This window comes from Phyllobates terribilis, unplaced genomic scaffold (assembly GCF_046119375.1).
Source record: "Phyllobates terribilis strain yellow unplaced genomic scaffold, ASM4611937v1 Scaffold_4__5_contigs__length_816908805, whole genome shotgun sequence".
Lineage (NCBI taxonomy): Eukaryota > Metazoa > Chordata > Amphibia > Anura > Dendrobatidae > Phyllobates > Phyllobates terribilis.
The window spans coordinates 280,646,132-280,660,417 of record NW_027362764.1 but is presented as its reverse complement, the minus strand read 5'-3'; the positions used below and the strand labels follow the sequence as shown (position 1 = coordinate 280,660,417).

The 14,286-nt window shown below is 38.4% G+C and overlaps 1 protein-coding gene across 6 annotated transcripts in view; it reads left to right on the top strand.

Moving 5' to 3' along the window:
• The window catches only part of BBS9 (Bardet-Biedl syndrome 9), a 590,293-nt gene that overhangs the window by 492,522 nt on the left and 83,485 nt on the right, over positions 1 to 14,286 (top strand). For all 6 annotated transcript variants that reach the window (XM_073678269.1, XM_073678271.1, XM_073678273.1 and 3 more), the window contains one exon: positions 12,027 to 12,209. In XM_073678269.1, the coding sequence (XP_073534370.1) occupies positions 12,027 to 12,209 (183 nt within the window). The remainder of the gene's footprint in view (positions 1 to 12,026; positions 12,210 to 14,286) is intronic.

Below are 14,286 nucleotides of genomic sequence, written 5' to 3'. Positions count from 1 at the left end.
ACATTAGTCGACATATCGTCATCATTTTTTTTTCTTTACTTCTGAAAAAATCCCAACCCCAACTCTAACCCTAGCCTAACCCTAACCTTAGCCTAACCCTAACCCTAGCCCAACCCTTGCCCAACTCTAACCAAAGCCTAACCCTAGCTCAACCCTAGCCCAACCCTAACCCTAGCCCAACCCTAACTTTAACCCTAGCACAACCCTAACCCTAGCACAACCCTAACCCTAACACAACTCTAACCCTAGCACAACCCTAACACTAAAAAATTTTTTACGCCGTTCCTCGTGCGGTATAAGTGATTAGGCGACTTTATTCTTCGGGTCGGTTCGATTACTGTGATGCCAGATTCATATCGGATTTTTATGATTGACAGCTGTCACACACTAAATAACCCTTTTTTTGCAAAGACTAGTTTTTGCATCGCCATATTTTGAGAGCTATAATTTTTCCATATTTCGGCCGACAGAGTCATGTGACAGCTTGGTTTTTGCAGGACAAGTTGACGTTTTTATTGGTGCCATTTTCCGGCACGTTACATTTTTTGATTGCTTTCTATTCAGATTTTTGGAAGGCAGAATAAACAAAAACCAATCAATTCAGGAATTGTTTTTTTTTTTTGTTTTTTTTTTATGCCGTTCTGCGTGTGGTAAAATTGATAAGGTAGCTTTATTCTTCAGGTCAGTACGTTTACAGCGGTACCGCATTTATATATTTTTTTTATATTTTGGCGCTTTTACACAATAAAAACTATTTTATAGAAAAAAGAATTGTTTTTGCATCGCTTTATTCTGAGAGCTATAACTTTTTTTATTTTTCGGCCGTTGGAGCTGTATGGTGGCTTGTTTTTTCCGGGACAAGATGACGTTTTCAGCGGTACCATTTTTATTTACATTCGTCTTTTTGATCGCGTTTTATTCCATTTTTTGTTTGCCGGTATGATGCTAAAACATCATTTTATGTTTTTTTTTTATTTTATTTTTTTACCGTGTTCACTAAAGGGGTTAACTAGAATGACAGTTTTATAGGTCAGGTCGTTCCAGACGTGGCGATACCAAATATGTGTACTTTTATTGGTTTATTTTTTTTTTTTCATAAGATTTTTTATTTATGGGTACAATATATATATTTTTTTTGATTATTTTTTTAAAATTTTATTTTATATTTTTACTTTTTTTTTCCACTTTCTGACATTTTTGTTACTTTTACACTTTGTCCCACTATGGAACTTTCACTTTTTGCAGCCTGGTCGGCTGTATAGCACAGGAATGCAGAAGCATCCTTGTACTATGCAGCCTGTCAGCGCTGCACAGGGAGAAGTTACTTTCGTCCCGCACTATGCATGACCAAAGCAACTTCCTGCCTCCTGGTGACCCGGATGTTGTCATGATGACGTCGGGTCACCATGGCAACATTCGGGACCGGACTCAGACGCCGGCAGAGAAGGTAAGTATAGCGCTTAGCTCCTCTTGCCACGGGACCGCTCCCTGCACATAGCATCGGGTGTCAACTGTGAGAATCAGCTGACGCCCGGTGACGATCTCGCCCACAAAGCTTGTGTGCGGGCGAAATCGCCAAGGCGTACTAATACGCATCTGGCCCATAAGGCCCAGGGCACAAATACGTATTAGTACGCCCCGGGCCGGAAAGGAGTTTAGGACATAGGCTAATTCAGCACTCCACAGACCATATTTCCAATGCTCCAAATCTTTGAGGGAAGGGGTCACGCCCTCGAAATGTTCCAGTGTGTTGTTCCATGTCCAATCCACTCTGTGCAGCGTCTCATATGCTATTCATGGACTTTTTATTGGGCTGGTTGTGGTGAAGATTTGAGAACTATCTCTGTATTTGTTTTGCTGGAGATAATTTGTGATTTTGCTTTGGGATAAAAGATATTTCAGATTTGAATCGTCAGTGTCCTTAAACGATTTGTATTCCGTCCACTGCTCCAGAGTCTAGTGGTGGCGTGCTTAACACCTTCTATCATACAGTTGCCATCGTGCTTGGTGATGTAAGGCTTGCATACAGCTGCTCGGCCATAGAAACCCTGGCACTAAGATATTGTGCTGTAGTTAATGCCAGAGGAAGTTAGAAACTCTGCAGTTATTGAGTCAGCAGATTGTTGGCGACTTTTATGTACTATGAACCTCGGCAATTGGAGAACCGTTTCTGTGACTTTAAATTCACACTTCATGGCTGGGTTGCCACAGGTCTTAAATGCTTCTTCTTTTTAATAATACCACACACAGTTGAAGGTGAAATATTTAGATAGGAAGAAATTATTACTATTATTTTTAATGTGATATTTTTTTCTTTGTTGTTCTGATTATTTTTTTACTCGTGGTTGATTTGCATATCATGTGATATTTGTCATGTGACTTAGGCACACCCTGTTCTTGATTCCCAGGGTGTATATTAGATCTGAGAGATCCATTCACATTTGCTCAGATAAAGGATGCAGGATAGCGTGTGAAACGCATAGCTGATATATATGGTCACATCTATGGAATCCGCATGAAATCATGGTTGTAATCTATTTTCAATAAAGTCTATGATTTTAACTGGAGCTGGAAACTTACTTTTTTACTTGTGTGGAGAAGGCTCAGGAGCTGACCCTGCTCCACACAGGGCAGATGACAGCTGTGTTTCCATGTTCATCACTGCTGTTAACCCCTTAAATGCCATTGTCAATCACTGATGGTAGCATTTAAACGGCGTTATCCGACACAGGTGTTTGGACGCCCATAGGCCCACCTGTCTCGCCATCAAGTGGTGTCAATGGGTTACTGTGGCATCTGGGGGCCTGCTGAGAGCTCCCTTTTCTGTTATACTTATTCACCCAGATTGGGCTTAATAGGAGACCGTGATTTTATATTGCAGAACATATTACAAGTGATCAAAAGATCGATGGGGTCAAGTTCCCTATAGTGACTGACAAAAAAAAAGAAGATAAAAAAAAAAAATAAAAAAAAGTTTAAAAAATATAATAACAAAAATAATAAATTCAATCAACCCTCACCCCTTTTTCCTAATTAAAAATAAAGAAATTACAATATACATATTTGGTATCGCCACATCCATAAAAAGCTGATTTATTAAAATATTAAAATGTTTAACCTATGTGGTAAATGTCGCAAACAAAAAAAGAAAGAAAAACCGCAAACTTGTGACTTTTTTTTAACACACTTCCGCACAAAGAATGCAATACAGGAGGGATCAACATGACTTATGTACTTAAAAATGGTATCAATAAAAACACCAGCTCCCTATGTAAAAAAAAACAATAGAAAGCCAGAGTAAGTGGACTTCAAGTGCGCTGCTGGTTCAGGAACGAATCCCAGAACAATGATTCAACAATGAATCAGCAGCGCACTTGAAGTCCACTTACTCTAGCTTAGTGTTATATACAAATCTGTGGACCTTGCAGCATATGACAGCTAGGCTATGATAGTGGTTGTGTCACACACAACCCCTACAGGTGAGCAGCCTTCAACTAAATCTCCAAGCTCAATACCCAGATGAGACCCTATTGTGCTTTTTATATTTTTACAGTATGTAGAAAACAAGATTTCATTCAGCCGTATTGATGAAAAAACAAAAAGTTATGGGTCTCGGAAAATGGCGACACAAATTACATTTATTTAAATTCAGATTTTTTTTTAAGCTATTAAAATAGCAAATAAACTCTACATGTTTGGTATTGACCTGAAGAATCACGTTGGCCCGGTAATTTTTACTGCACAAATAACACTGTAAATATTACACCCAAAAAACTATGGCAGAATAGTGTTTTTTTTTCCAGTTTTGCCATGTCACAGCACTTGGAATTTTTTCCCTATTTTCTTGTACTCTTGGTGGTAAAATGAATGGTGTCTTTCATAAGTACAATTCGTCCTGCAGAAAACAAGCCCCCATATATCTATGATGAAAGATGAATGAAAAAGTTCTGACTCTTTGAAAAAGGAGACAAAAATGAAAGCGAAAATGGTCTGCGACCATAAGGGGTTAAACACAGGAGACATATGTTTCTGTTTGCATCTGAGTGTACCTTTGCCAGCCTGCTTTATGAAAATTACAGGTTGCCAGTAAGTAAATAACATGTGCAACACATTTATTAGCTGAAAATCTTTTTATTTTTTTTCAGCACAATTCTAATTCTAGGTTGTTTAAATTTACATAAGCGTATGAAAAATCTTTTTTATTCACTAAAAAACAGGCAATTTTTCATCCATATGACCTATTTTTTTAAATCCACATCAGCATTAATGAACTTTCCAAAACCAAATACAGTTTTTTATGTTTATAATTGCAATGTGTCCTTAAAAATCGGATGCAATACAGATGATGAGTATGGGATTTTATTTTGCACCCATAGACTTAAATAGTGGAGTCTGATCCAAAATATGGCAGAGACTAGCCCATGCTGTGATGTTTTTACATTGCCACATTTGGCCCTTGTGTTGACACTGTGATTAGAACAGTGAATGGAATAATGTTGAGTGCAGTCCGTGTGAGGTCAGCTTTTGCAGGTAAGCAAACCATCTGTTAATGTAACAAGCTTACAGGTTTTGTCGTGATGATTTTTAAGGTTATTCTGTTTTACGAAATAACTTACATTTCTTTATCGGTTTGGAGGAGCTTCAAAATTGGGAACAGATAAATGTGCATCGAGTCCATCCGTGCTCAGATCTTACATTACTGACCCTGAAGTTGCAAGAACAGTTGAATTAAAATGAGAAGCTATAATTTGTTGAAATCGTTATTGATTTAGTATTTCTTTTAATTCCATGTCCACATTTTACATGAAATAACTTTTTATATTGGAAATGTAAAAAGCACCTTTCCTGGATAGGCTGCTGGTGTTAAAGGGAATCTGTCGCCAGGTTTGTGCTAGTTCATCTGAGAGCAGCTTAATGTAGGGTAGAGACCCTGATTCCAGCAATGTATCACTTACTGGGCTACTTGCTGCAGTTTCCTCTGCTGCAGATTTACCAGTTCTCTGAATGATGAGCTCTGTATAACCCCGCCCACACCTCTGATTGGCAGCTTTCTGTGTACACTGTGCATAGGCAGAAAGCTGCCAATCAGTGGTGGGGGCTGGGTTATAAAGAGCTCATGAATATGGAGGACTACCTGGCATCAGGTTTATTAGTCTACTAGTGATAATTTCCTGCTGATAAACAAGTGATTTTACAAAATCTATAGCAAGTAGCCTAGTAAGTGACACATCACTGGAATCTGGGTCTTTGCCCCTACATCATGCTGCTTTCTGATTAAGTAACAAAAACCTGGTTAGAAATTATTTTTAAAATTGCATGTTGTTTCTACATATGGTCAGTATTTCACAACCAAGGTATATTTTTCTTTATAAGCTACATTTGTCAATTTTTCTTTTAAACTTTCACTAGACAAGATTAATTCTTCAAAATATTTTTAAAGATAACCTGTCCGCTCTCCTACATTTTGCATAATTGTTAATGAAATTGCAATTCTCAAACACGTTTTCCTAGAACTGTATGTTGTGACGTTTCAGTCATCAATAAATTGACAACTGGGAGTTACCAGTTGGGGGGGGGGGAGTCTCTACACACACTGACATTGTCCAATCCATGTCGACACTGTCAGGTTATGCCCCTTTGGGGATAGTATGGTAACTCCTAGATGTTAAAATAATAACAAGAATATCTAAGAATAACCAAGGAACTGCACTATGCACAGTCGTAAAAAAGGATGTTTCCGGAATTGCTATTTCATGAAGAATAAAAGTCTAAGGCAATATATTTGTGTGACACAAGCATACGCTTCCACAGCTCAAACTTGTGCATTTTGTGATCTATTATGTCATGGACTTCAGTATTACTATTATGAATTAGTATAGGCATTTAATATATAAATAAAAGATTGCAGCAAATTCAATAAAAAGCTACCATAAAATGTCCTTTGCATTACTTGATAGCATTTACAGGGTCTTTAAATCTTTCTCTACTCCTATCAAAAACCCATCTGCACCTATTGGTCTCCGGAATTTCATCTAGGATGATTGTGCTGTGTAAGAAGAATGAAAAACATTGTAACATAAAGTGTTTACGCTGACATTTCATGCTGCACTGTCATCCTGGCGCCATTCTATTACTTACAAAACACGGACATATTATGCTGTAGACAGTCCTCTCTAACAAAGCAGAGCATTCAGGCCCAGCCAGGTATAGATCAGATGAACCTATTCTTACCGGGATCAAAAGCATTTAGTTAGAGGCTACCTTGTGAATACGCTTTGCAAGGACCATTGTGGCACAATGATATGTTATCTTGACAAATGCTTTGGAATGTAAAACCCACACGTATTGCTTCATTTGTGTGACCACTGGCAAACTACCAAAGTGCAACCTGCTCATCCTCAGACACCTTCACATTTTGGCTTTTGCTTTGTACAATATTTGTATTTATTGTAGATGTCCCCTGACAATCAGTTGCAGTCTCTTGGGGAATTTTACTGCAGCGCCACTACAGGGGAAGCTAAGAATTACACAGGTTTAATTGAAATCATGTTCTAGGTTCTCTAGAGTGAGAGTGTCTGGCTAATAGATATATTTCCTGAATGGATAACTCCTTCCTTATCTAATGAATTTATGACAGAAGACCACAATATCTCCTTTTAAAATTATTTTAGAATTGAAGTATATTTTTTGTAACTCCAACAGGTTGACTAGTCCTCTAGTGATAATCTCCTGCTGATAAAACAGTAAGTTTTTAAAAACTGCAGAAAGCCACCCAGTAAGTGACACATCCCTGGAATCAGGGTTTCTGCCCCTACATTATGCTGCTCTCAGATTTGGTAGCTTTTAAGATTCAGGCCACTATAGTATCAAACTATCACAGGTATGCCAGATCCATTTTTTAAAATCAAATCTCAAGGGACCACATTGAGTTATAATGGTCAGTCTGGGGTTCTAGTATATTTGTGGGCAGGAATAGTGCTGTCCTCTGCATTATTCTTGGTATCAAAGATATCAGAGCCTGAGAGAAACCACATACTGTAACTCGGATGTAGACAACGCCTATTTCTGTATTTGTAAGCCACACTGTTTAAATCTCTAAAAAGGGTAATAAGTGCAAGGATTGATTCAGTCAGCTCAGGGAACCAACAGGGGGAATCAAGCAGATCCCACCACTGCCACCAATTTGTCAGGGAACAACACTCCTCCTCCTCCAATCATCAGGACAATTACACAATTGACTGATGAATGATGGACAAGGCCACGGCTAGTTTCACCACTGGGACAATTATTTGGGCACTCACAGTAAGTGTATAGTATATGCACGTCCGGTTTCAACGCATGGAATAGATATATATATATATATATATATCTATATATATATAGATATATATACCCCGGTACAGTCACTGCCAACTCCGCAATAACAAAAGGAACTAGCTGCCACCACCAATCATTTATGCAGGCCGATTGGACACCCGTTATAGATAGTGTATTGCTTCAGGGATGTGGTTTATAGAGCAAGAGGAATGACACTATTACATTTTTATATATTTAATCCAGAAAGTAGGCAATGTTTATAAAAATATACAAAGATGTTACAAAATGAGAAAAATTATAGATTGTAAGCTTGCGAGCAGGGACCTCACTCCTAATGTAACTGTTTAAACTGTCTTACATTGTATTGAATTTATTGTCTGTATATGTCCCCGCTTAATTGTAAAGTGCTGCTTAATATGTTGGCGCTATATAAATAAAAATTATTATTAAAATAATGCAGTATAAACAATTACATAAAATATAAACAATAACCAGAAGAAATATACTAAACCCAATGTCGCATGGTTGGCTCTGACTCTTATGAAGGGGAGTTCTTTGTTTTTGGGGGGTAACGGTACTGAACCACATTGCACTGTGTCTCCAAAGACTGACACTGATCATAGTTTGATATTTGCTTTTATTAACACAAGTCACGCCCACATACCTCCCCTTTGGTGACTTATAACAGGGCTGGTCAGAGATGTGGCTAGTTCTTTTAGAGAATTATGTGATCTCCAACCTCCACAATATCTTTGCCGCTGGAGGTCCCAGGCAGGAGATACTACTGTCATGGTTTCCTATCACAATTTTACCTTTCTTTAGATAGGATACATTGCATGGATAGCATCATCCATCTTCCCGATATTAGTCTGGAGGCACTGCTGCAACTGCCCAGTAACATAAGACAATGTGTTAATTTCACCACTTTGTCACGACTCTAAAAATATGGCTTTCATAACTGTAGGACCCTGGCTGTTCATAAAAAAAAATATTTAGAACTGGAATAAAACAAAGGAGCCCAAAGTTATCTGCTTGCCTTTCTACTCATGCTGAGGCTAGAGGTGATAGGTTAGCTCTACCGGCCATAAATCTGTTGTATCCCAAAATTTAATTAACATCTTTACTTCAGGTGGGTCCCCTTGCACCGGGGTCATCTTGAGATCATAGCCTTGCTTCAATATTCACTATCAACTATGAAATGGCTTATAGATTTTACAATTACATCTATGACAGTTTCCAACAGTTACATCCCTTGGTGCACCTCTGTGTTGCTGTATAGCAGGACATTGTATGTTTTTTAACACATGATCACACACTGTTCCTATGTAAATTGTCTTGTTTTTCCAGCACTGTCTCTTGGTCGATAGCCTGAAAAGCATAGAGCTTGGGTAAATTTCCTTGAATTGTAGGAAATCCTGCTTCTTTTTGGATGTTCTTGGACTCAGCTTAAAATATTTCAAAGTTTGAGATTCAAAAGAGAATACTTGGTATTACTGACCACTTGGCAAGAGACTATGGAGGCTGAAAGTACATTCAGCCTGGTATGATTGTAACTTCTGCACCCCCCTACAGTTACATATACTCCATACCACCTTGTGTGTTTTATCTGATTGTTGTACTGCTGTACCATTCTATGTTATATACAGGGTTTTATGCAAGGCGATTAGTGATGTTAGTACATCCAGAGCAGACTGATGTCTCTAAGCTCTTGTAATAAAACCTCTGCATAACTTATACGGACTTTTTATGACAGTATTACTGTTTTACCTTGAGCTGTATATATTTTGTAAAGCATGCCAGATTTGTAATATAGGAAACATTCCTCCAGTATACTCAGCTCATCAGATCACACATTTAAACTCCATTGTAAAGTGGAAGGATATGTAATCAGTTGTATGCCACTTGGGTGTTGTATATTGTGTCACTTGCCTACAAAATGTTACTTCTTTCCTGTAACCCCCTTCCTTCTATCTCTCAGTAGACATTGTAGAAAGGATGTATCACAGGCAATTTTCATAAATGATTGCTTTTCTGTATCTAAAAGTTACATTTGGTTATCCCTTCACTAATTTAATGCTTCGTCTGGAGCCTCAATTTAGAGGCCATAGCATAAACTATTTCCAGAACAGATTCCCACTATTATTTTTTTTCCTTTTTTTCCTTATGTGGCCTAAAGAAAACTCAGTAGAGATACTTCTCTATTGTTACACAGATGATCATAAGGAATATGTATCATAAGGACATTTGTCTTTTAGTGCTCTTGTCCCACCTCTGAGTCGCTCATCTTTTGGGAGAACCAGGATTCTGTAACCCCTGTTTACAGATTCAAGGCTGCTGCAATCTCCAAAGATTCATTGCAGATGAATCATTCCTTTTATTCTCCTAGTAGGTAAAAAGACCACATCTGTCAGGTATTGATTAGATTGTAGATATGCAATCAGTATTACATGGAGAGTACACGTTTGAGATACTGGTAACAGGAAGCCTCATGGTAACACAGGCTATGAAATATTGCAAAATTTGGTACATTTCTAACTCCTCTCTGCTATTTTTGTACTATTGGTAGTTAGTCTTGCTCTTTCAAACAAAGTATCCTGTGAAAACACTATAAAAATATTATAAAATTCAATTAAATCTAATTGTTCTAATTCTAAAATGTGGAAATAAAGAGAAACATATGTGTCCGCCCATATCTTTCTACAAGTTTTGTTAAGGCCTCCAATTTCTCATGATTTAAAGTGATAACGTTATTGTGACGTGCTAGCAAAACTCCAGCGCCTGCAGCCACATCACAGTCACTGACTGGCCATATATATCATAATCATCTCCCAACAGGACATTCTCAAAGCGAACCTGTCAGTACAGAGCTTTTAATTCTTATTAAGTCCAGACCTTGCTTTTAGAACTTTATTCTGACTTCTTAAAGGAGTTTGAAGTTTTAGTTGCAGTTGCAGAGGGCAGGCACTGCACTTCTGGCTCTCCTGCCTTTTCCCAGCCTATCCGCTAATCGAGGCTTTTGTCTCAGTGACCTGCTTCCGGCACCCAAAATTTTACATAATAAGCTTCCAATGATGTTGCAAAAGCCAGACTATTGATCTGCTCAAAATCTTGAGCAGTGGAGGCTGGTCACTAGCAGAAGGCTGACCGATGAGAGACCAGAGGCCAGTAACTGGCAAAGGAAAGGGAGAAGAAACTGTAGAGCTGGAGGTGCAGTGCCACCCCCTGCACTTCCTACTAAACCGTAATGGCTGGACTTCACTAGGAAGCAAAGTGCAAATCTACATGCAAGGCTCTTTACTCTCATGCATTAGTGAGGGTCTTACTATCTTGAGGACAGGTTCATTTTAAATCTGTTTTTTTCAAACCTGGGGGTTTCGTCTCACTCATCTTATGATACATCAAAGTGAAGAGGAAAGGTAAGAAAGGGCGGATCTGTATTGGTAGCCATTTATAAAAACTACTGCTGGCAAAAAGGGTAACTTTTGCTATGTGATATTAGGTTAATTGTTTTGTATGGATTAGGAAGTGAAAACAGCAATCTCATTGGATGATATTAAACAAGTAGTTAACACATTTTTTACCTGGAAAAATATGGTAACATGATGATAATGGTACAATGCAGAAACAATGTAAGAAACGTATACGGGGAACACAAATGTGTTACATTACACAACTAGAGATCCCATAGAACTACGACGTAAAAGCTCGGGCAGCACAGTGGCTCAGTGGTTAGCACTGCAGCCTTGCAGTACTGGGGTCCAGGGTTTTAATCCCGCCAAGGGCCACATCTACAAGGAGTTTGTATGTTCTCCCCATGTTTGTGTGGGTTTCCTCCGGGTTCTCCAGTTTCCTCCCACACTCCAAAGACATACTGATAGGGAATGTAGATTGTGAGCCCCAATGGGGACAGTGCTGATATTGTCTGTAAAGCACTGTATAAGCAAGTAAAATAAATAAAATGTGCTACTGTATGGCACTTTTATAGCACTTTATTCTCTTTTACAAGCCTCAAGAAGCAATATATTGGAGCAAACTTTGGTTTATCTGTGAGAAAGAAAGAAAATTACTGTCTGCATGTAACTGTTGAGTAATACGGTGACAAAACATGGGCTCCTAGAACTCTATGGATTCCACAATACTGAACTGTACAGCCACAGTACTTGCCCAGCCTCCAAGGCTGTCATTTTTTTAGGAGAATGTTTACGTAGATGTGCTCCAAAATCCTTCTCAAAAACTGCTTCTGTTATTCTTTGAATACTCTTTCTATAGATTTGAATGGAAAATTCACTTTTCTGTTCATGCAATCAGTTTTCGAGCTTATTTTCCAAAGAGGTTTGGAAAATCTCACCTTAGGAGAAAAGAGATGCAGATTCCTTGTCGAATCTGCTCCAAACTTGACACTGTCAAGCTAAAAGCCTGTAAAAAGCTTGCGGAAAAAAATGTTTCAAAGACCTTTTTAAAACCGCTTCAAAACCTTGCCTAGACTGCTTTAGAAAACGGTTCTGGAAAAAGAAATAAGCCTCCAAAAACCAGCAAGAAAACAGCCATTCCTGAATGAAGTAGATTCCTCTTGAAAACCATGTTACCTTTGTCTACCTCTATAGAACTCTATAAAGAGCCTGTAACTTGTGATCCCGTTGTTTGTTCTAGCTTGCACATAAGACCAGTTGTGCAGATGAGATGATCTGACCTATCCCTTTTTTCTGTAGGTTATAGGTATAGCAGATGCCACTGAAGAACTGCAGAACGGCCTATTCCGGGCATTCATAAAGCTGAAGACTGCAACACAACTGATAATTCTGCTGATTGGACTGTGGCAGAAACTTAGTAACGAGCAAATCAACATTTTGGAATCCACCTTTTTACCTTTGCAACAGGATGGTCAAGAATTGGTAAGTTGGCTATGCCCTTGTAGTATTCTGTTGAATATTTTTATCTTTCTTAAACCGCTTGTTAGCCATTCTTTCACATTGCCACAATATGAGGGGGTTCTTAGCCGGTAGGCATTTTTGTTTTTATTTGCAGGTCATGTTTCTTTTTTGTACTTGTGAATGCATATTTATATGGTCAGATGACTTCTATTACCCCTGCTTTTACCCACTAACCATGCAGAGCAATGTACTGCGGATACATAAATCTGTAATACAGCATTACATAGCATTCATAAAACATACAAGTATTGCTCTATTTCAGAGAGTTATTGATCACACACTGATGAAAATGTTTCACTCTTAGTCATGCCCTCTTTTTTTAGGCCCGCATGCCTCTTTCATGCCCTCAAAATGTGCATTTCAGTGCCCAACTTCTGTGTGACGTAGCAGCTCAGTGTCACACACAAGAAAACTTACAGAAGCGCTGCTTCTTATAAGTGTCAGTGGCACCCAGTAGAGTCTCCAAGTTTCCCTGTGCTTTTCATTTCTCCAGCAGAGTTGACGAATATGCATATCACATGTGGGTTGCTCCTTTTACAACTTTAACAAATGGTATTGTTATAATAATGGTGATAGAGCATGAAGGAAGAATAATGATCACTGAAAAATCAGACAGAAAAGACATTGCTTATGGTTTTTATCCAATATCTATTAGTACTGCTTAAATGACTTTGCATAGTATTTTAAGCAAGAACCTTAAACAGCTCTTGGTGCATTGGAAAGTTTCCAGAAACTTCCACATTCCATGAAAATATCTTGTCTGTGACAAATACATAAGTTAGGTGATCAGTGGGGGGGTAGCTCAAGTTCACTCTTCTTGCAGAAACAACCTGCAGATGGAGGACATGGCTATCCAATCTCATTGGAAATCACACTTACAAGTAACATTTGTTGAAACTAAATCATCAAGACACAAAATAAATATACAGCCAAGCAAAGTAATGAAGTGACACTAATCAGAAAAGCAGTTGGATTCAGTTGTGGTTGTAATCCTAAACACATTAGAGGAGCTAATTCCATAAAGCTCCCGGCTTGGGTTCTCACGGACGCCGTGCTCTATGTGCAAGGTTGCACAGCGGACAGACAGTGGAATCAATATCTGCCAGTTCATGCATCAACCTTCGTTCTCCGCCAAACAATATTTAACATCCCAACTGTTAAATATGAGCGTGATTACCCCGAGACAAGTCCCTCAGGACATCTCTAACACTTCAGATATTAGTGCAGTCCAGTTAATGTTTTTGTGGACTGTATTCTCATTTTGCCTTCATGGAAGTTGGCATTTTTACATACACTTCACATTAGGGCCAAATGAACTCAAAAATGATTCTCCTGTAAAGTAAAATCAACAATGGAATGATATATTTCTATGACTCTTTTGTAACTTTGGTATTGCGAGAGGCATAACTTTGAAGACTTGGTTCTGTTGGATAAGCTGTTCCTGGATCCCCAAACCTAGTAGACCTAAAGGTCATATAGATTCCTGCCCTGTCAATTGAAGTCAGCATTGAAGGGAGCTATTATTAGAAGGTAACATGTTTAAATCAGGTTTTTGTGTTTTTTTGTCACGTTCCAATCTTGATTTAAAAACAGTAGTTATCTTGCAATTTTCACACTTGAAGCTTGGCCTTTTTTGGGCTCATATTTCCTGTCATTTTGGGAAGAGTATTTATCATATGTAGGATTAGGCATGACAAGTAACACCTCTGAACACAACTGATAACACAGGATCTACCAATCCCAATAGTCAATGTCATCCCTCACCCTGCTGCTCCTCCCTTCACAATGACCTTTGCTCATTAGATGCTTCAATGCAACAGATGGTTTTAGAGTCTGTTCATTGTGGGTATGTACATGTGTTGTTTCCTGAAACAACAGAATGTTAGAGTCTAAAAAAACCTCAGTGGCCAGTGTGAAAATTGTAAGATTTTTAATACACATTGTAATATTTGAAAAATAAAAAAACATTGCCAAGAATATACTTCACACAAAAGCCTGAAGGACAACATCTGCAAGGACTTTGTATGTTCTCCCCAGG